General features: G+C 33.8%; 1 protein-coding gene across 1 annotated transcript in view; it reads right to left on the bottom strand.

Annotated features, from left to right (window-relative positions):
- Positions 1–6,252: 6,252 nt before the first annotated feature.
- The window catches only part of HCRTR2 (hypocretin receptor 2), a 107,954-nt gene continuing 92,426 nt past the window's right edge, over positions 6,253–21,780 (bottom strand). The window contains exons 5-7 of the mRNA XM_036218946.1: positions 11,292–11,512; positions 8,532–8,653; positions 6,253–6,655 (exon numbers count right to left, since the gene is read on the bottom strand). Coding sequence (XP_036074839.1) covers positions 6,426–6,655; positions 8,532–8,653; positions 11,292–11,512 — 573 coding nt within the window. The 3' untranslated portion in view covers positions 6,253–6,425. The remainder of the gene's footprint in view (positions 6,656–8,531; positions 8,654–11,291; positions 11,513–21,780) is intronic.

Below are 21,780 nucleotides of genomic sequence, written 5' to 3'. Positions count from 1 at the left end.
AATGGGAATTGGTGTCCTCAAGGCGCGGCTTAATTTTAGTAAAAAAAAAAAAAAAAAGTATAAGTGGTATAGACTCTGAAAATATAAGGTGTCAAGTGTTTTGTTCTCAGTGGAAAGGAAGCCTCAGAGGGCACATGGAAAGAACTAAAAGAAAATGAAACAAAAGGATGAAATGGGGAAAAAGTGACATGTGATTATTATTAATTAATTCAAGAGATATTTATCAAGTGACTTCTATATGCCAGGCACCAGGGATATAGCAGTAAACAACACTGTGGCATCAAGAGCCTTAGAATCTTATTGACTATTTATATGAAATTTCAGAGGAGATAGGCAGTTTACAGATTTCTTCTTTTCACTTGTCCCAAATTGCTATAACCGTATGAGTGTTAACTAGCTATGTAAGTGAAAGAAAGACAGCGAGAGAGAGAGAGAGAGAGAGAGAGAGACTGGTCTTAGGGAAAATATTGTCTAGAATAGCAAATATATGGAACCTAGGTATTTATAAAAGAGTGAGGAAAACTAGCCATCAAACTAAAAGATATAATTTGAGAGGATTAAACTAGATGAAAAAGGGAAATCTTCAAAAGGCTGGAACATAAAATTAATATATATTGTGAGTTATTCTCTGACTAATTGAGTAATGAATGATCGCTCAGTTATGTATCAGTTATACACACACATGTATATATGTATATGTGCTAATAATACTCCAAAATGATAATTTTTCCATTCCTTAATATTCTGTGTGATCTAGACAAAGCTTTACAAACAAATTCTCTACTTTGTCTATGTAACCATATAAGGAGAGATTTTAAATCTGTGTCCCTGTGGAAGGGAATATCACTTCTTTCTGGAGATGCTCTTATCTGCAATAAATTAAGCTTCATGTTGCCATGTACTGCTAAGGATTTTCCAGTCCCACAAATGAATTATTTATACCATTCTCCCTTTGAAAATTATCATATTAACTCAAACATTGTCAAATTAATTAGAAATTACAATCTAAACAAGTTTGTATTCTTTAAAATCGAGTATTATCTTTATGTTATTGCCTAGAGGTTGGACTTATGAAAAGTAATGGCTAGGATAGATGTTTTGTTTCAAAAGTTGACAAAAGGAGTACCTCCTCAGGCATATGCCCCTAGCAACCTGCTGTGATCTTGCCCTAAAAGTGTCAGAATTAGAATCCTTTCCAAGTTGAGGCAGCAAGCTCAGCTGGAGTTTGGAAAGAGAGCTCACGCAGAACCAGAAAACCACTGATAAACATAGATATTCTGAGAAGAAAATAAACTTCTATTAAATGTAAAATTGTAAAATTTAGGGGTGTAATAATGTAATTTTTTCCCTTTTTTTTTGAACTCTGCTTCATTTGTTCTCAAATTAGCCACTTGCCATTGGTTTACCACAGGAGATAATAGGTAACTGAGGCAATGAGTCATACTTATTAGCTGAGGCTGGGCTTAAGGAAGGTCAGGGAACTCTGCAGGGCCAGGTAGGCTGTGGGGGGAGGTCAGCCCATGCTTAGGGTAGGATTAGAGGTTAGGACAACAGCTCAAGAATCAGAAAACAGTGAAGGCCAGAGAGGTGCGTTACGAAGTTTTCCCTGTTACCCTTCCTCCTATTCATGGTCACTGGTTTAGAGGAAGTGAAGATGGGTGTCCTCTCTTCATGACTGATTCCAGGAGGAGGGGTGACCAAGTACCTGGTCTGTGATGATGGATTACTCAAAGCAAAACATTCTCATTGCTAAAATAGCTAGCTTTTCTTGAGATTTTACTGTGAGAGTTTCACTTTGTCTTTAGAAAGCACCCCATCTCCAAATCACATTTCACTAGGAGTCGAGTATTTACCTCGCTCACTTACTTTGGCTCCGCTTTGATACAAGTTAGAATAAACAGTGCTGAATAAAAATGGGTTTTTAAATTAAAATGCTTGGTAATTGATTCTGTCACTTAGAATTATTTAGGTAAATGAAAAGCAGAAAATATAATACATTTTAGAATGTATCATTGAACTTAAAAGTTCGGTGATATATGAGTTTTTCATTAACCCCCCCAAAATATCGCTTAATTATATAAATGCCATACTTACCAGTCAAATAATAAATTGAAATACATAAGGTCTTCATTTACTCTAACTTAAAACAAGATTAAATCTCTTGATAAAAACTCTAAAATTTCATGCTCTATGTACATATATGGTTTTACATAATTTTTATGAAATATTTCTGTATTAATCTTAAGTATTTTTCTTATAGTAACTGCTCTTAAAACAATATTAAAAATCATTTATATCATGATTATCCCTGGTTATGTAAACTTATTGGGGATAATTTTTTTTTTTATTAAGTACTGACCCAGAGGGCTTAATTCAACCCTTAACTGCAAAGATTTGACACTAGTTATGAGTGAATAGCCAACTTATCTAATCAACAACAACAAGATTTTTTTATACAACAGAGAAGACAGTGTGAATGTGATTATCAAATTCAATATGGTTTTTACTTAAAACCACATAATGAGCATCCTTCACAGTAGTTGGTGTGCTATCACATTGGATCTGATTTAAAATTTCTTCATGAAGACACAGTAATCAATCATAAAGAACTTTAAATGTATAAGAGAATTGTTAAACAAGTGAGTGACATTATGTTTCACAGATATGATACAATTATAGAAATACATTTCATGAAAAACTTAAACACATTCAAATTCCAAAGAACATTTAAGGTAATAGAAATACGTGGCAAGTGGAAGGGAGCTTTTGGCCCCCTCTTTAATTGCAGTAGTTTTCTAGAAAACGACCCTTTTTGAATTTTGGGAGATAACAGTATTTTTCATGCCTTTGCAGTTCTTTTTCTGTGGTATATAATATAATAGAATAGGCTTACACTAACAATTTTTTCTCTGTTTAAATATCGACTCTAAAAGTATCTAGTATTTTGCTTCATGCCATTTGAAAACTAATTGTACATAACCTAATGGAATTTACTCTTTTATTTTTTGACTCGTAACTTATAGGAAGTAGAAAAGTAATCTGTTGTAAAATTAACTAAAATTGAAAATCTTTCTAAATCGTAATGACTATCCAGATTGTTTTTGAAATGGAATTGATTACTATTATGGTTTATAACAAGCATGAAACACTCTATTATTATACTAGTATTAAAATAATAATAGCCCTCCTCACAATTTGTGTCCATAAGCATCTTTGAGGTTTGTAATTTTGATACTTCAGGTTTATGTATATTCAAACTATATTTTATAGGCATATTTACCTGTATCTTAATTAAAATAATGTACAGTAGGAATGAAATTCAATATTGTCCCTAACATTTTTGCAATTAACTCATCAATAATTTATAACAGCTATTTAATATTTTAGAAATGCTTTAGGTCTTGGAGAATTATAAGTCATTTTCCTCAAAAACTGAAGTCATAGTTTGCCAAGAATAAATAAATTTGACTGTCAAACTTTTCATGGATTTGTAGAAATTCAGAAATAATGAAATTTGAATGGATTTCATATTAGATAAAATTATTATCTCATCCTATCGACAACAAATTTTAGTAAAATTAATGACATTTTATATTAAATCTTTGAAATAGAAAAAAAGATACATATTCTATGTGTAGCATAAAACAGTCACAGCACATTTTTTCTTATAAGAAATCTTCTCATTTGTGTTATTAGCACATAATGAGGTAAGTAGTCAACCCTTCATTCTATAAAATGGGCAGATTTGGGGACCGCCTGTTTCTTCACCATTTAATCCATTAAGGTAAGAAAATTTAGATCCAAATCTCTTAGGATTTCTGTAACAACATGTTGACAATATACACAGTCTATTATTCCACTTCTGCAGTCTCTCATAAGTACTGTCGTTTGTTTTTCCTTCCAGGAAATATTTACTCTTAGAAGGTGTCTGCTTCTGCAAAACTTAGCCTTAGTAAATGTAAATAACATTAGAAATTTGAAAGTTCTTTGTCACAAGGTAGCCAGGATCATTGTTTCATAAATCATAATTTCTTTGAGTGAGATGACACTGAGTGACATTCAACATTCATACTTAGCCTCTTCTTTCAGACCTATAATCAGTAGTGATAATGATGGTCCTATTGTAGATATCTGTACAGTAAAATACTTTATTTCACATGGGTTAATAAACAGGTGCCAGGTGGTATTTGGAGCACTGGTTATCAAGTTTTAAGGTGCTTCAGAATCACCTCTAGGGCTTGTTAACCCATGGATTCCTGAATACCACCTCCCAAGTTTCTGATTCAGATCTGGGATAGAGTGGAAATCTGCATATCTAGTAAGTCCTCGGTTGATGCTGATGTTGATGGTTTAAGGACCACACTTTGAGAATCACTTATTTAAAGCAAAGGAATTCTGACTTCTGAGTCTGTCAATCTGTCGTTAGCACACAATCATGCAACTGCTGCCTCTGAGGCTCTCTCTTTTTCTCACTCTCCTGCTCTCTCTTGCTCTCCCTCTCTCAATCTCTTGCCTCACACTATAAATAACTAGATATATTATGGTCTGAAGGTTTAACTCTTATGCTGAGATATTACTTAACTCTTAAGGCTCATTATTAACATTATCTGAAGTTCTCTTCAAATTAAAGTGCTAGTTTTCGATCTCCTTTTACTCAGCAGAAATAAGAAAAAAAGTTCTCAAATGCCCAAAGGGGGGAAAAGAGTTATAATATTTTGTTTTCACTGATCTTGTTTTGATAATTAGCAATATACTTTCAATAAACCTTAAATGCAAGAGTAGTTTTTGCTTTGAGTAGTAAAAAGCACAATATAATCCCCAATTCTAAGATATGAATATGACTTGTGGATGATTTGGTTGTATTACATATTTCTGAAAATGATGAGTTGGGTAAAAGCAAGAAAATAACAAGATCATACTTATCTTCTATGAAAATCTGTCTTAAATATTGTTTTCCATATCTTTTTTTTCAATAAAATAAGAACATCTGCTACTATAATATGAGAAAAGCAACTGTTCATGAACATATCTTTTACTTTCAATTCAATTTTAAAGTGAATGTTTGAATTAGAAGAATTTTGCAGAGAAACAAATTTGAAATATTCAGTGCTTTGAACCCTAGAGCTTACATTTGTGTAAAATATGCTACTCCTATTCAGTTGTGTGAAGGTTAAGAGCAAGCTCCTCCAGTCTTCTGATCACCTGGCTTTCGGCCACAGGCCCAAGAGAAATTCTCTGACATCAACTGTTTTACTGTAATTAAAAAGAAACAAAAAAAGTGCCAACTTCCGCGTGAGGAACAGCATTGCTGGTTTTTGCTTCGCTGCTCTGCCAGTGTTGGAATCTGTCCCCCATAATGCTTTGCTGCCCAGCACTATATCAGACCGTCTCTTTCACTAGACTAGAACTCTTTTAAAGGCACTTTTACATCCATCCCTACCTCATTTTCTAGCACCTAGTACAGCAGGTGCTTTCTGGTAGGTTTTCGATAAATGTTTATTAAATTTAAATAAATGAAAATGTTTACCATCAAATCTCAATGACATTAACCAGTGCATTATAGGACCCAGCTGTAATTTAGATGTCTACTACTACTTTTCTTTGTAAATTGCATTCTTGCATTCTTAATTTAATCCACCAAGGCCGACTACATCATTTTTATTGGTTAGAAGAATAATGTGATTTTTATCTTATTCTTAAATGTTGACGTCTTAAAGATGGAAATTATTATGTATTTGTAGTTACTCTAAAATTTTTACTTTAATACTGAGTCTTACTGGCCATATGTTGAGATGAGAAATATTAGCGATGGTAAAGTTACAAACCTGAGAAAATTGTGTTGAGTGATAAAATTAAAGGAAAATAAATTTTAATATTTGTAGTTTTATATATTTTTGAAAGGTATCTTGTGTTATCTAATATAATAAGTTATTTTGTATATAAATATTGTCTCAAATATCATATCATAATGAGTGTGATTTTTTTTTAAACTATAAAGTCAACTAACATGTCTGTTGTTAATTCTTTAGTGATTGCTACTTCTTTTAGTAGCTGAAAGAAAAATCTTCAAATAACTTTTGGTAATTTTTAGCAACAAATTTGAATATCAAAACTGAAATAATAATTAGAATTGGAAATGTTTGAACATTTAATTGACACAAATCATAATACATGAAACTAAAAGCTAAATAGCCTGAAATAAATTCATTTGAAGGTTAAAATTCTAACATTTAAATCAAAAGTTGAGAAATTATTTTAAACTGATGTTTTTATTTCAAAAGAGCAATAGATTTTTCTTTTTTAAAAAATGGGTCCACAAAGTAATTTTAGCTTCAGATTGTTAAGATAATAAAATTTCTGTGTACAGAGACTTTTTTTAAAAAGAATCATTTTACCCAGGTATCCTTGTCATATGAATAAATATTCTACCAGTTTTGAAGCGGTCCCATTCCATTGGCGGCTGGGAGTGTGCTTATACTGGTGAGCACAACTTGCTCTGAGAGTTTTGATATGTTATCAAAGTTGCTGATCTGGGTGGTCAGAGACTTTCTACTCTCTGTGCTCGTTCGCCCCCTGGTGAGCCGATCGTCCTGGCGATGGTGAACTCCAAGGCAACAGCAAGAAAATGCAGCTTTAAATTCTTCTCGAAATTTTCCTGGCAAACCAGGGAGAACGAAAGGAAAAAGAATTGTGGTAAATGTTTTAACAAACCATGAATAGGGTACAACTGAGTTGCTCCCCTGAGCCAAACTAACAATGAGGTGCAACATTTTGCAAAGATGGGGAAAATAGGAAAAGGAAATTGCGTTATGAGAGGCTTGGTAGACTCTTGAAACAATGAGGTATTTTCATAAAATAATGAGACTGCTTTTCATGTGTGATATTTGGGAGTTGTTTTATTCCTCTAGAGTCAAAACTTATATTTGTGAATATAGGTTATTTTTAACTAGTTAACTATAATAAAAGTGATCATCAGAAGAGTACCCAGAAATATTTAATAATTTAAAAAATGATAAAACTTATGTTATACATAGCCAAAACTATACAGAAATTATATCTGAATTTTACTCTGAAGAAACTGTTCTACTGAAACAATCGATTGAACAAAATGTCTAGAAAAATATCTTAAAATATCTAGAAAGTCTCTAAAGTTTTATAATTGGCATAGATAGAACAGACTAAAGGAAAAATAAACAGCTTTAGAAGTTATTCCTTATCTTTAGGTTACTGACATAAAATTGGAAAAGTATGAAAATGAAACGATTACTTTTTTAAGGGTAAATGGCAGTGTTGGGAATCATAATTTCTTTTCTCTAAGCCTCAATTACTAAACTGGGTTATTGAATGATTAAATGTGAAGATGAAGGTTAAGGGCCAACACAATAGCAGGGACATAATAAGTCCCCAGTGATCCTCAGTTGCCTTTCCTGCCTCAGTCGTAACCACATAATAGCACTTTGGCTGGGTTATGTGGCTTCCGTTTCAAACACTTTTCCCAGAAACCTCCTAATAGGTTTTACCTGCTTAGTGCAAAGCTGGAGGCTTTAGTCATCCCTAACCCCTAAATGATTGTTTCCCCACTGCTTTCCAAGCCACAGCTTCACATGGACCCTCTCCCTTCGCGATTGTCTCAGATCTAATGTAGTCTTTATTTTGAAGACTGGAGTTGGGTGTGGTGCGGGAAGACATAAAAAGGGGCAACTGAATATGAAACAAACCTCATTGACTGTCAAATATGAAGTTGGAAAACACGCATAGTTTATTAAGTATGCAATAACATAAACTGCTTACTTCTCCATATATAGTTATCATATATTTGGAGGTAGAAATGAAAAATAGCCAACAAGTTAGAGAAGAAGACAATGCACAGCCGTAACTAATGAAAACACAATTCTAAAATTCAATCAGGCAAAATATTTGTAAATAAAAAAATAAGTAGTTAAATGATTTGTATAATTGTATTGATTCCATAAACAGAAATAGATTAAATATGTTACAGGTGTGCATATGTGTGCATCACTTAGTTTAGGTGTTATTTAAGGGTAACATCATTGTTTTCGTGGTCAGCAAGAAATCTTGAGAAAAACCCGAGATGTTACCCACAAGAAAAATGTAAATTTAGAAAATTATCTAAAAGTGGAAAGGTTCCAATTCAATCTCAGTTAGGCTACAAATGTTGCCTAAGGAAATAATATAGCAAGGCTGTTTTATTTTCAGATAAAATTATTTAAAATTTTTTAAATTATAAGTTTAATGGTCAAACAAGATTCTGTGTTAGTCAGTTCATACAATTTATACTTTCCTCCTATTTCAACATTTCTGCTAAATTTTATGGGGAAAAAATTCCTTAGATTATTTTTTCTGATGACCCAGGTAATAAGGGAAAACCCTCAAGACAGATCAGGGAAAAATTTTCTCATTGTACAGCATCTAAGCTCTTCATACAGTTCAAAAGTCTTCGAAACTTTCTAACCGTTGGTCCCTCACCCTTAAAACTGTGGCTTATACAGAAGAAACAGTTGAAAACTCACCACTGAGAAAATTATAAATAATTGGGTTCGCAGCACTATTGGCATATACAAGCCAGTGTGAAAATGTAAACCAGGCATATACAGTCTCTCTGTCTTCGGTGTGGGTAAACATCCCAAATACTCTGTAAGAAAAGAAACAATGGGAAATCTAGTATGATTCTGGAGAATGCCTTTTAAACAATGAAATTCAAGGGTGAACAAAGCCCTTGATAGAAGCTGCCTGACTCTTGTCCCCCTCTGCTGCAGGCATTGACCATTGATAGTTTTATGGCACCACAGTGGGTTTAGAATAACTTCTGCACCTGAACAAAACCTCTATGGCGCAATTAATAAATCAAAAGTCTAACTGGGTCAGAGGAGAAGGACTCTCTCCTGTAAACAGCAAATGCAATATTTCTTGTGGGTAAGAATATAGAAGTTGAATATATATTTATCTTCATTCTTTCATTTTGTCTCTAAAAACAACTGAACAGTGTTTGTTAATATTCTGTTATGCATCATTTAAAAAGCACTCCTAAATTGCAGTCTATAAGTACCTCTTCCTACTTTTTATTCGTGCATTTATCAAAGGATTAAATTTCTTTAACTCCAATCTTCCCATGCTGAAATCTGCCTCGGAAGCTTCTTTATATCCAAGGAAGAACAAGTTTTCAGTAGGCAAAATTTTGGTAACTTCGTAAAATACATGAGTTTTAATTCATTTATTATTTTTAACTCTGAAAAATCTTTCATCATGATCTTTAACGGTCATTTTTAAGATCTGTTCCATAGTTAGAAATATCCCATCTATCTAATTCTATTCACTAGCCAACAACAGGTAACTTATGCCACCCTATAAATTTATAGGCTGAATATTATAATGCATTTCTTGCCAGAGATTCATCACTGATTGCGTGATTTGTGTCCATGACAGAAATGCTTCTGGAATAAAGTGATATTCTATGGAGTATTGGAATTTTACAAAACGATAATATGGAATGAAACAACATGGACAAATGGAATTAATAATATCTTATGATTCTCTACCTTAATATATCTTTGAAATCCTAGACAAATCAGAACTGCTTTAAAGAAGTTGGTTTTGACTAGTCAGGCAAAAAAAACTAAGTTTCAAGAAAATGAATATATAAATTCATTTAAGAAAGGAAGTATATGCAAGGTCTAACAAAGAAATACTCATTGGAAGAAAATGTGTGGGGTAAAGTTAAAAAAATTTTTTTGATGTTATTTTAAAAGTTTGTATTTTGTAGAAAAGAGCAGAATGCTCAAAAAATTGAAAAAATCTTAAATTAAACATGGATTTCCTCCTTAGAAGCCAATTTACTTTCCTTGAAAAGGAAAGTATTTAACTGAGAGGAATAAGAGAAATATGGACAAGTAGGTATTTGGAAATAGTAAAAGAAAAAGTACAAGTGCTGAGATGCTGGAAATTCAAATGAGCAATCCAGAGAGCAGTAAATCTAATTTTCTTTAAATTTAGACTGACTAAAATAAAAGTACATAAAAAAAAAAAGAGAGAAAATCTATCCAGTATCATAGAACATTTATAAGGTTCTTAAGGGCAGAAAATACCATCTAGAAAAAGACCACAATAAATTTATATAGAATTTCTGTGGTCAACAAAAATAAAGGGAATTATAAAAAGATATGAAGAGCAAAGCAGCTCATTTTCTTGTGAGCCAGTATGTGTCGCAAGGACCCAAACTGCCGAAAATCTTTTACCTTTAAGATTGCATCTGTGGTAAGTAATATTACTAAACAAAAGAGCATTTTCCATTTTTCCTCATTTTAAAAAGTCATAAAGCAATCAAAAACATGGGCAAAAGCGAATGAGAGATCTCTGCATCTGATTATACCACCTTTCCTACATGTGACTCCAGCCAAAGCTCTCTCCAGAGGCCCCAGCTGTGAGAACATGATATTGACTCTGAATCAGGGAAAAGTGAGAACAGCGACCCTAGTTTTAGTTCTAAGTCTATTAGAAACAGAATTAATATTACCTTGGGACCAGTCTATGTGCAACGGTTATGATAATTCTCAATAAAGTTGGCTGGCCGTGAAGTTCAAGTGCACCATTGCCCCTGCATTGGCTGTGTTTCACTGGTCAATTGTTTTAACTTAATAGTGTGTCTGCACTGTAACAAATAACATACTTTCTCTTACCAAAAAATTTTGTGCTGATTTTTATTAATATTCACACTGAGCTTGATTCAATGACTTTAGGAAATGGATTTTCTTTCTTTCTGTTTAAACATTCAAAACATAGTATGTGCTGTAGTTTCATTTTTTTGTGCGTGTGCTCACAAATGCACTTTTAAGTATGATTATAATGCTAACAAAACACTCACCTCTTTTTTTATCCTTTAGATAGAATTCTCTCACAATTCCTTTGTCTTTAAAAACAAAGTTTTGGAAAACCCATATGTCTGATCAAAAGAGAATTACAAGCTGTAAATGAGGCTTTTTTTTTTTTCATTAGAACTTTTTTCTGCATCTAAGGTTTAGCAATTACCTTGAAGAGGTCAGGGGAACATCTGTTTTATGTCTGCCATTCAACAGAGAATTTGCATGGACAAGAGCATTTACAGTCTGAGCACTCTAAAAGGCTGCTTTACCTGTTGGTAACAACAACACAGAGTTATCTAGCCTGACGAGCTATCTAGACAGAGGGTTTAGATTTTCCTCTGGCTTAAAAAAGCAAGTTCTTAAGAACCACGAAATGACAGGTCACTTTATTTTCAAATAATAGGTGAACTTTACCTCTTCAGCACGTTGAGGATGCTAATTGGTAGATAGCAAATTGCAAACACCAAAAGCACAACCATCAGCATCCGGGCTGTTTTCCGTCTGGCTCGGATCTGCTTTATTTCAGCAGCCACAGCGCTAATCCTGGACTTGGTCTGCTGTCCTGGCCCTCGAGGCTGTGAAACAGGCTGCAGGGGCTTCCATTTTCTCTGAACTACAGATGAAGTTCCAGGGATCTGAAAGGAGTGGGGAACCTTTTTTGTTATCTGATTTAGGAAAGTTCTACTTTGGAGAATTATAAGACACAGTAAAGAGGGTGTTCCAGACGCCTGTAGTCTGAGAGGTTTAAGGGCTTGTTTCCCCAGAATGTTTGCTGAATGGAGCCTGTTCTTGAGTTATACATTTGAGTACCAAATAGGAAAAAATAAAGAGTCGAAATATCACAATTTTGTCAAGATCGAAAGAGAGCTCCAAATGGAAAAGATATCTCTTTATAAAAAGAGAAGTTGTAATTTCAGACAATGAAATATTATTCAACACTATAAAGAAATAGCTATCAAATCTTGAAAAGAAGAGAAGAAACTTACATGCATTTTACTAAGTGAAAGAAGCCAATCTGAAAAGGCTACATAATATATGATTCCAACTATATTACATCCTGGAAAAGGTAAAAGTATGAATACACTGAAAAGACCAGTGGCTGCCAGGGGCTGAAGTAGGGAAGGATGAGTAGGCAAAGTACAGAGGATATAATACCATAATGATGGAATCCTGTCATTATATATTATACAATGTATTTAGATACATTATCCAAAATCATAGAATACACAACATTAAGAGTGAACCATAAAGTAAACTATAGACTTTGGGTAATTATGCAATGTCAATGTAGATTCATCAATTGTAACCACGCTTGCAAGAGATACTCATAATGGGGAAGTTGTGTATAAGTGGAGCTAGAGGCATATAGGAATCTCTGTACCTTCTGCTCCATTTTGTGGTAAACCTAAAACTGCTCTAAACGAAACAAACGAAACCAAAAAAGCAAATTCTTAATTAGAGAGAGAGAGAGAGAGAGAGAGAGAGAGACTGGGGAAGAAGAACAGTAAAGGTATGACAACCATATTATCTTTTTAGGAATTCTGGTTTAGCTCAGATACCTAAGTTTAAAGAGAAGGAAAACCTAACAGGTCATTGCAAAGGTAACCTGAATGGATTTTTCATGTTTCAATACTGCCATCTGCTGCCAGATTGAGAGATAGGACTTAATTACCTATTGCTTTTTATTAGGTTTTCTGTTTCCCAGGGTTGGCCAATGCAAACCTTTATATAAAGCAAATAAACAATAAAGAAAATATTCTCCTTGTTGCTTACTATATATTGTTATGAATTTGCTTGAAACAAATTTTATGGTCTGGCATTTTTAAAATGCATACGAAAACACTGGGAATCTCTTGTGATCTTACATTAACATTCCAAATACCTGGAATTTATAAAGACGGCTATTCGACTTGTATTCTTCCGGATCTTTTCAAGTTATTTGATAATAGCAAGGAGTCCCTCCAAGTATAATATTTTCTTAATTATAAGCTCATGAAGATTGATAGGTTTTAGTGAGCAAAATAATAAAATTCAGCATGTGTATTTTTTAAAAGGAGAATGTGCCAGCAAGCATATATATGGCCATCTTAGTTCTATTAAGATTGTTCAGCTGTTGCTTTTATGTCTGTGGTCTCCCAGAATTGATGTTGGATGGATTATCTTGCTTTATACATCACAAGAGTCAAGTCTATTAGATGGTCTTTAATTTGAGAACAGAATTTTACTTTGATGTTCAAATAGATAAAATTAATATGATGGACCTTTCGACCATAATTATTTTATCTCAAAAAAGAACAAATGAAGTTTGTGAAAAACTGCCCTTAAATAGAAAAGAAATGGAAAATTATTTCTCTTCTGACTCTATATGTCCTGTCATGTAGACTGACCTTTTCATATAGTGGTGACCCTACTCAATATCCTTATCCATAGATAGGCAGGAGATAGAAGCTGAGAATCCTTCCTCTTCTGTGAGTCTCTTTTTAAATAATTGAGGAGAAGCTGTAATGGATGTAGAAAAGTTCCAGAAGACTGTCAGCATGAGTAACCCTATAAATATCTGCTAAATGGCCTTGAACTGTTTTCTAGATGATCTCTGAAAGATCGTTAAACTTCAGCAATTGTATTATTGAGTGCTCCCCTGAAGGAAAGAATCAATATCCTGAATCTGATGACTTCTGCAACCATCAGAAACAGAGTTCTCATAAAAAGAAACTGCTACAGGGAACATGGCTATGGTCCCTGAAATCTGGGGAAAAAAAAAAAAAAGCTATGATAACATCCCTTTTTAGGTGATGATCTATATAAGGATAGAAGATGTCTGTCTAATCCTGCACTTACTTTGAGGATACATATAAATGTCCCCATCGATAAATTGTGTATATCTAGAGAAAGTCAGCATAATATAAGTATAAATCAATAATATTAACTGAGCACTAGGAACTATACATAATCTTGAATAATTATTAATGTATCCTTAAAAGTCGATTATTAGAAATTTTATCCTATAGATCATCAAGCAGGCATTGAGAAGGATTAAATAAAATATTCAAGTCTACATCCTTAATAATTGACATGCCAGAATTTGCACCCAGTTCTGTTTGACTGCAAAGCTCATTTTTTTTCTCAAACTTCAACACAATGTGATATGAAAGCCAGAAAATTTTTAAATATATGCTTAGATATACAAAAGCAATAATAACAACACAAAAAGGCTTTGAAAGATCCAGCTTGAGAGACTGTGCATATGGGAAGGTCTTTGCTATGTCAGTAGGGGCTCAACAATCTCTGGAAAGTATGCATGCTCATACACACACACACACACACACACACACACACACACACACACATACACACCACTTTTATTCAACCATCATAAATAAACAAACTTTTAAAATTATCTTTGACATGAAAATATATTCCGTAAAAGGTATTATTATAATCATGAATTGCAAATATATAAACAATGGACCTTGAAATCTGCTCTGTCTTAAAAAATATTTGTGACCACACTGCAGACATTAAAATGGAATAAGAAGGTATTATGAACAACCAATAAGTTTGCAACCTTAAATTAAATAAATAAATATTTTAGAAAATAAAGATTACCAAAACTAACATTATTATTATGAACCTTGCCATAAAGAAACTTTGGGCCCAGATAGATTTATTGATAAATTCATCAAACAGTAGAGAAAAAATAATACTAATTTTATTCTTACTTCTTCTGAAATTCAAAGAAACAATAACACTTCCAACTAATTTTATGAGGCCAGTTACGCTAATAATCAAAGATATGACAATAAGAAAAAAAGCCCATTGACCAAATATCTCTTATGAATAGAGATAAAAAAAAACTTCTTAAAAATATATTCTCAAATCAAATCTAGTGATATACAAAAAGATAATAGATATCACTCAATAAATAGATCAGATTTATTATTCCAATGCAGTGTTGGTTTAACATTCAGAAATCGTTGTAATTTATCCTTTAACAGAATAAAAGAGAAAAGTATCATCTCAATAAAGGAAAGGCATTATAAAAATTCAATACCTTTTCATGATAAAACTCTCAGTAAACTAGCAAACTAGTAATAGAAGAAAACTTTCTCCATGTGATAAAGGGCATCTGTGAAAAGCCATTAGCCATTATCCTACCCAGTGGTAAAAGATAAACAAACACTTTTCTCTAAGATTGAGAAGTCCTAGCCAGTACAAGGACATAAGAAAAACAGATAAAAGGCAGAGAGATTGAGAAGACATTATCGCTTACAAAGAAAATCATAAAGAATCTACAAAAAAGCCACTAAAACTAATATATAAATGTAGCAATGTGCAAGACATAAAATCACTAAACAAAAAAAAATTGAATTTCTATATACCAGCCAATAAACAATTGGAAAATTAAATAATACAAGTTTCAACAGCAAAAAAATATGTATTCTTAGGGATTCATTTAACAAATGTGGAAAATATATGTATCCAGAAATTTATGAAAATTGCTGATTTAATGTTGAAGACCTAAATAAATGGAGAGCCCTAAATAAATGTTCATGGATTAGAATACTTAATATTATTAATATGGTACTTCTCCCCCAAACTATCAATAGATTCAGTGCAATAAATTTCATTCCAAATAATAACAATCTTTTTGTAGAAATTGAAATACCGATTTTTTAAAATGTTCACGAAAATGCAAAGGACTTGGAATAGCCAAAACAATTTTTAAAAATGAACAAAGTTGGAGGATTCGTATCACCTGATTTTTAGACTTTTAATAAACTACATACATAATGTGTATGTATGTGTATGTGTGATTGTGAATATTTCAGAGGAAAGAAGAGGATAAGTCTGACATATAAAATTTGCAAGTTATCTAATTTTTTAAAAAGTGCATGGAAAAGAGATCACCTAAAAAAATGGTATAGAGTTCTGAAGGAACCTAGTAAAGAGTCATTCAATGACCAAGGAACAGGGTATAAATAAAACAAAGAGAATCATAAAGATTGGTAGGAGGACCATGAAGAAGGGAATATATGAACAATGAAGCCATGAATAGCATTGAACAATGCTGGCAAATGATCAAGCAAGAAAGCTTTAGAAAAGGTTTTTTGGAAATCATTGCTGACTTCAGTGAGCACTGTTTCAGTAGTGATGGAACTTGAATGAAATAGGCTGAGAAATCAATGGGGGTGGGCAGTGTTGAGAAAAGGGAGCCAAAAATGCAAATGTCACATATTTCAGCCAGGAGAAGGATGAACAAGGAGTTAAGTTAGTAGCTGAAAGTGTACAAGAGTTTGGATGACGGCTTTTTCTTAGTACTTAGTACTTAACAAGAGCACAGTTCTTTCTCTTTCTTTTCTATTCTTTAACTCATTACCCACTTTATTATAATAGAGTGCAATTGATGGTTGGTGCTGTCTCACATGAAATAATAACCTCCTTACAGTTATCTGTTTGGCAAAAACAATAGGACTTTTTTTCTTGTTCCTTATATCTAGTACCATTTGAGGAGGATCATGCTAGAAGATCCAGTGACTTTTTTTATGCTTACCTTTGACTTTTTTTTTAAAAAAATTTATATTCGTATTGCTTCCATTATATTTCACATACAATATTATATTAGTTTAAGGTGTAAAGCACAGTGATTAGACATTTATATGTGATCTCCCCAATAAATTCGATTCCCCTTTTGACACCATACATAATTATTATAGTACTACTGACTATATTCCCCCATGCTATATTCTACATCCCTCTGACTATTTTGGAACTATCAATTCGTACTTCTTAATCCCATTCCCTGTCATTCACCCTCTCACTCTCTAGTGAGACAACCATCAAAATGCAGTTTCTATGAGATTGTTCCTGTTGTTTGTTTGCTATCTTGTTCTCTAGCTTCCACATATGATATTTGTCTTTCTCTGTCTAACTTATTCCACTCAGCACAATATCCTCTAGGTCCATCCATGTTGTTGCAGATGGAAAGATTTTATTATTTTTTATAGCTGAGTAATATTCCTTTTTATATGCATGTGTGTGTGTGTGTGTGTGTGTGTGTGTGTGTGTGTCTACACATCTCACCTCTTATCAGTTAATAAATACCCAAGATGCCTCCATGTCTGGCTACTGTAAATAATACTGCAATGAACATATCGATTCACATGTCCCTTTGAAGTAATGTTTTGAGTTTCTACAGATAAATACCCAGAAGTGAAATAATTGAGTCCTTCTTTGTCTCTTGTTATAGCCTTTGTTTTAAAGGCTATTTTGTCTGGCATAAGTACTGCTACCCCAGATTTTTTTTCTTTTCATTTTCATGAAACATCTTTTTTATTCCTTTACTTTTAGTCCGTGTGTGTCTTTTGATCTGAAATGAGTCTCTTATAGGCAGCATATGTACGGGTCTTGTTATCCATTCAGCCACTTTATCTTTTAATTGCAGCTTTAATCCATTTACATTTAAAGTAGTTGTTAATAGATATGTAGTTATTGCCATTTTATTATTCATATTTTTTATCTTTCTTTTTTCTTCTTCCTCTCAAAGAAGGCCCTCCAACATTTCCTATAATAAGAGCTTGTGATGATGAATTCCTTTAGCTTTATCTTGTCTGGGAATCTCTTTATCTATCCTTGAATTCTAAATTATAGTTTTACTGGCTAGAGTCATTTTGGTTGTAGGTCTTTACTTTTCATCGCTTTGAATATTTCATTCCAATCCCTTATGACTTGCGAAGTTTCTTTCGAGAAATCAGCTGTCAGGATTATGGAAACTCCCTTGTAGGTAACCAACTGCATTTTTCTTGCTGCTTTTAAGATTATCTCATTACATTTAACATTTGGCTTTTTAAGTATGCTGTGTCGTTCTGTAGGCTTCTTTGTGTTCATCTTTTTTTGGGACTCTGCACTTTCTGGGCTTGTATGTTTATTTCCTTCACCAGGTTAGGGAAGTTTTTAGTCATTATTTTTTGAGATAGGTTTTCAGTTTCTTGCGCTCTCTCTTCTCCTTCTGGCAACCCTGTATGAGAATGTTGGTATGCTTGATGTTGTCTCAGAGGACCCTCAAACTATCCTCATTTTTCAGATTCATATTTCTTGCTGCTATTCTGATTGGGAGTTTTCTGCTACCTTATCTTCTAAATCACTGATTCGATCCTCCACTTCATCTAATTTACTGTTAATTCCTCCTGAGGTATTCTTTATTTCAGTTATCATATTCTTCAGTTCTGACTGGTTCTTTTCTGTTTTCTATCTCCACTTTTGTTTTCTATCTCTTTGTTAAAATTCTCAGTGAGTTCATCTACTCTTCCCCTGAGTTCATTGAGCATCCTTATAACAAGTGTTTTGACCTCTGCATCTGCTAGATTGCTTGTCTCTATTTTGTTTAGTTCTTTTTCTGGAGCTTTGTTCTGTTCTTTCATTTGGGATATATTTCTTTGTCTGCTCATTTTGGCTGCCTACTTGTGTTTGTTTCAACGTATTAGGGCTGCTATGTCTCCCATTCTTAGCAGGGTGACCTTCTGTAGGAGGTGTGATGTGGGTCCCAGAGGCATAGTCTTCCCTGGTCACTGGAATCATGTTCTCCAAGTAGGCCCATCGTATGAGTTGTGCGTGCCCTCCTGTTGCACTTGAGCCTTGGTTGCTATTTGTTCTTCAGTGAGAGGGACTGACCTTGGGACTGATTGGTTGTGATTACTGGCCATGACCACTGGAGGAGCTGTTGTGCAGGGGCTGATTCTACAGAGCAGGAGTCATTTTAGTAGGGCTCTGGTGACTGTCCTGTCCACTCTTTGGGTGCGTTGTTCTCAGATGTGACCCCAAGTGTGGTGCTCCAGCTCAGACTGAAGCTGGCCACTGGGCATACAGACCAGGGCCTCCTGAGAGGGGTCTTGCTGCAGGCCAAGTTCAGCTGCAGCCTGTGCCCTGACTGGGGTCACCTGACATGAGCCACCAAGCAATCTGCAGATGGCTGCCACCCACGCTGGGCTTGACATGCCTCATGAGGCCAAGCTGCAAACAGGCTGGCTGCCAATGGTGCCATGCTTGGGGCTGCTTAGCAAGAGGCACAAGGCACATTGAGGCCAGATGTGGCTTGTTTAGGTTTTGTGAACATTTGAGAGATTTTAGGAAAGTCCGCAGCATGAGCCAAGATAGGATTTTTTGATGGAAGATCCACTGGAAGTGTCTTGGGAGGGCCCTCACTTTGGTCAAGGGTGGGATCTCAGAGAATCACTAGGGAGGGGTGACCAATTTAGCTATGTTGGTGGAGACAGATATGATACCTGCCTAGGTCCACAAGCAGCTGGGGGAGGGCTCAGCAAAGGAGCAATGCCCTCTGCCAGCACTTCTGTCCAGGAGAAAGCTGCCCCTCCAGCCCTGTCCTGAAGCCAGACAACTCTGTAACTCTCCATATGACCCTGGCACCTCTCGAGCTGCTACCCTAGAGCTAGAGCTCAGAGTGAGTGAGTCCATCACCAAGTAAGTCTGTGACTCCTTTAGCACTCTGTCTTACTCAGCCACAACTTCCACCCGTGTGTGGGATCAGCCTGTTTTGTGTTTCAAAGTGGTCTCTTCTGTGTGTCCAGTTGTAGGACTTCTGTTCAGCCAGACTCCAGATGGCTCCCAGTGATGGCTATTCTGTAGTTTAGTTGTACTTTGATATGGTCATGAGAGGAGGCAAGCACAGCATTTACCTACTCTACCATATTAACCGGACACTACCTCTGACTTCTTGACAACTTTTTTTGACCCTAGAACTACTCTTTCAGAGTTTAGATATACATACTAAGTTTTATGATGAAGATCATAACTATTTTCTTTGCCCCAGCTCTTGACTTTATCTCACAATAAATAGTTCCACTTTCAGCCCTTGTAGACTACAACCGCTCTCCCTGATCCAGTCACCACCACCCCTAACCCCCATCCCATGCCTCTTGTCTCTTGTCAGTTTCCAGATTTGTTGTTTTTCTTCTCCTCCTCCTGCTCTTGCTCCTTTTTTTTTTTTTTTTTTTTTTTTTTTTTTTGGTAGAAATTGGTTTCCCCTCTCTTCTGGGATCCAATATATGGTTTTCACAGAATAGTTCCTCATATGCTTCTGAACTTCTTTGTATGGACCTTAAAATTTATAGTCATAAACAACCTTTGAATAGGTCCCATTATATACTCTCATTACATCAAAATGTCAAATTGTGTGTCTAACTTATTCTCCTTCCCTACAGTTTCAGTAGGAGAATTTTCTAAAAGAATTTTTTTCCATGTTTATTTTATTTTTAAACTCATCATTTTTTCTTTTTTAAAAATAGATTTTTGAGATATAATTTACATACCATAAATTCGTCCTTTAAAGGGATATAATTAAGTGGTTTTTTAGTATATTTATAGAGTTATACAATTATTACACTATCACTATCTAATTCCTGAACATTTAAATCACCCCAGAATGAAACTTCAAACCCATTAGCAGTCACTCTCCACTGCCCCATTCTATCTCCTCTGCCAACTACAAATCTCTCTGGCACTACAAATTTGCCTATACACTGCATTTCATGTAAACAGTTTCAAATAATAGGTGGTCCTTTGTGTCTGTTTTTTTTTCAGTTAAAAATGTGTTCAAGTTTCATCTATGTTGAAGGGTAAATAAATACTTCATTTATTTTTATAACTAAAAAAATGGTATGCATATACCAGTTATTTTATCCATTCATAAATTGATGGATATTTAGGTTACTTTTTCATTTTTGTTATTATGTATAATGCTGCTATAAACATCCATATTTAAGTTTTCTTGTGTAGACATTTTCAATTCTCTTGGGTATATATTTAGAGATCAAATTGGTGGGTAACGTGGTAATTATCTGCTTAAGATTTTGAGAAACCGCAAAACTGTTTTTCAGAGTTGCTGTATCATCATGGGTCTATTGAGATAATCGTGTGATTTTTTACTTTTATCTATCTATTTATTTATTTAATTTTAATTGAATAAATGACTTAACTTTTTCCCCCCGCCTACCTAACACATGATTCTCATGTGTTAAATTTATGTTGCATTGCTAAGCAAAATTCAGTTTGGTCATCAAGTATAACCATTTTTATATATTAAATTTGGTTTGCTAGTAGTTTGTTGAGTATATTAATACCTATATTCATAAGTTTATCAATCTATAGTGTATTGCAATATCTTTGTCTGGTTTTAATAACAATGTAATTCTTACCTCATGAAATAAGGTGGGGAGTGTTCCCTTCTTTTCTATATTTTGAAAGAATTTGTGAAAGCTTGGTATTAATTCTTCTCTAAACATTTGATAGAATTCAATATTGAAGCTCTCTAAGTTTTTCTCTGTGGAAAGTTTCTTCGTTACTATTGTAGTAGGTTTACTCAGATATTTCTAATTCTCTTTCAATTTTAGTAGTTTGTGTCTTTTTACAATCCTGTCCATTTCTTCTATTATTTAATTTGTTGGCATACAATAATAGTTCATAGTATCACCCTATTCCCTTGCTTTTTAAAAAAACTTCTGTAATGTCTGTGGTTATTTCTCTCTTTCACTTCTGATTTTAGTAATCAAAATTTTCTGTTTTCTTGGCTAATTTAAGTATCAAGTTCTGTTTTTGAGTTTGAGAAATAAATGTTTGTAATTACCTCTGATCTTATAAAAGGACCAACTTTCAGTTGTATTGACTTTATTGTTTTCTTGTACTTTATTTACACTCTAATCTTTATTATTTCCTTCCTACTATTTGCTTTGATCTTTAATATTTTTTCTATTTCTAATTTCTTAAGGTAGAATGTTATGTCACTGATTTGAGACCTTTCCTCTTTTTGAATATTGCTATTTATAGCTGTCAATTTTTATCCAACTGCTTCTTTACTGCATTTTATAAGTTTTGATATACTATGTTTTCACTT

Source organism: Rousettus aegyptiacus, unplaced genomic scaffold (genome assembly GCF_014176215.1).
Source record: "Rousettus aegyptiacus isolate mRouAeg1 unplaced genomic scaffold, mRouAeg1.p scaffold_m13_p_1, whole genome shotgun sequence".
Classification (NCBI taxonomy): Eukaryota; Metazoa; Chordata; class Mammalia; order Chiroptera; family Pteropodidae; genus Rousettus; species Rousettus aegyptiacus.
Note: the sequence above shows the minus strand (reverse complement) of the source record. Positions and strands in the feature narration are given on the sequence as shown.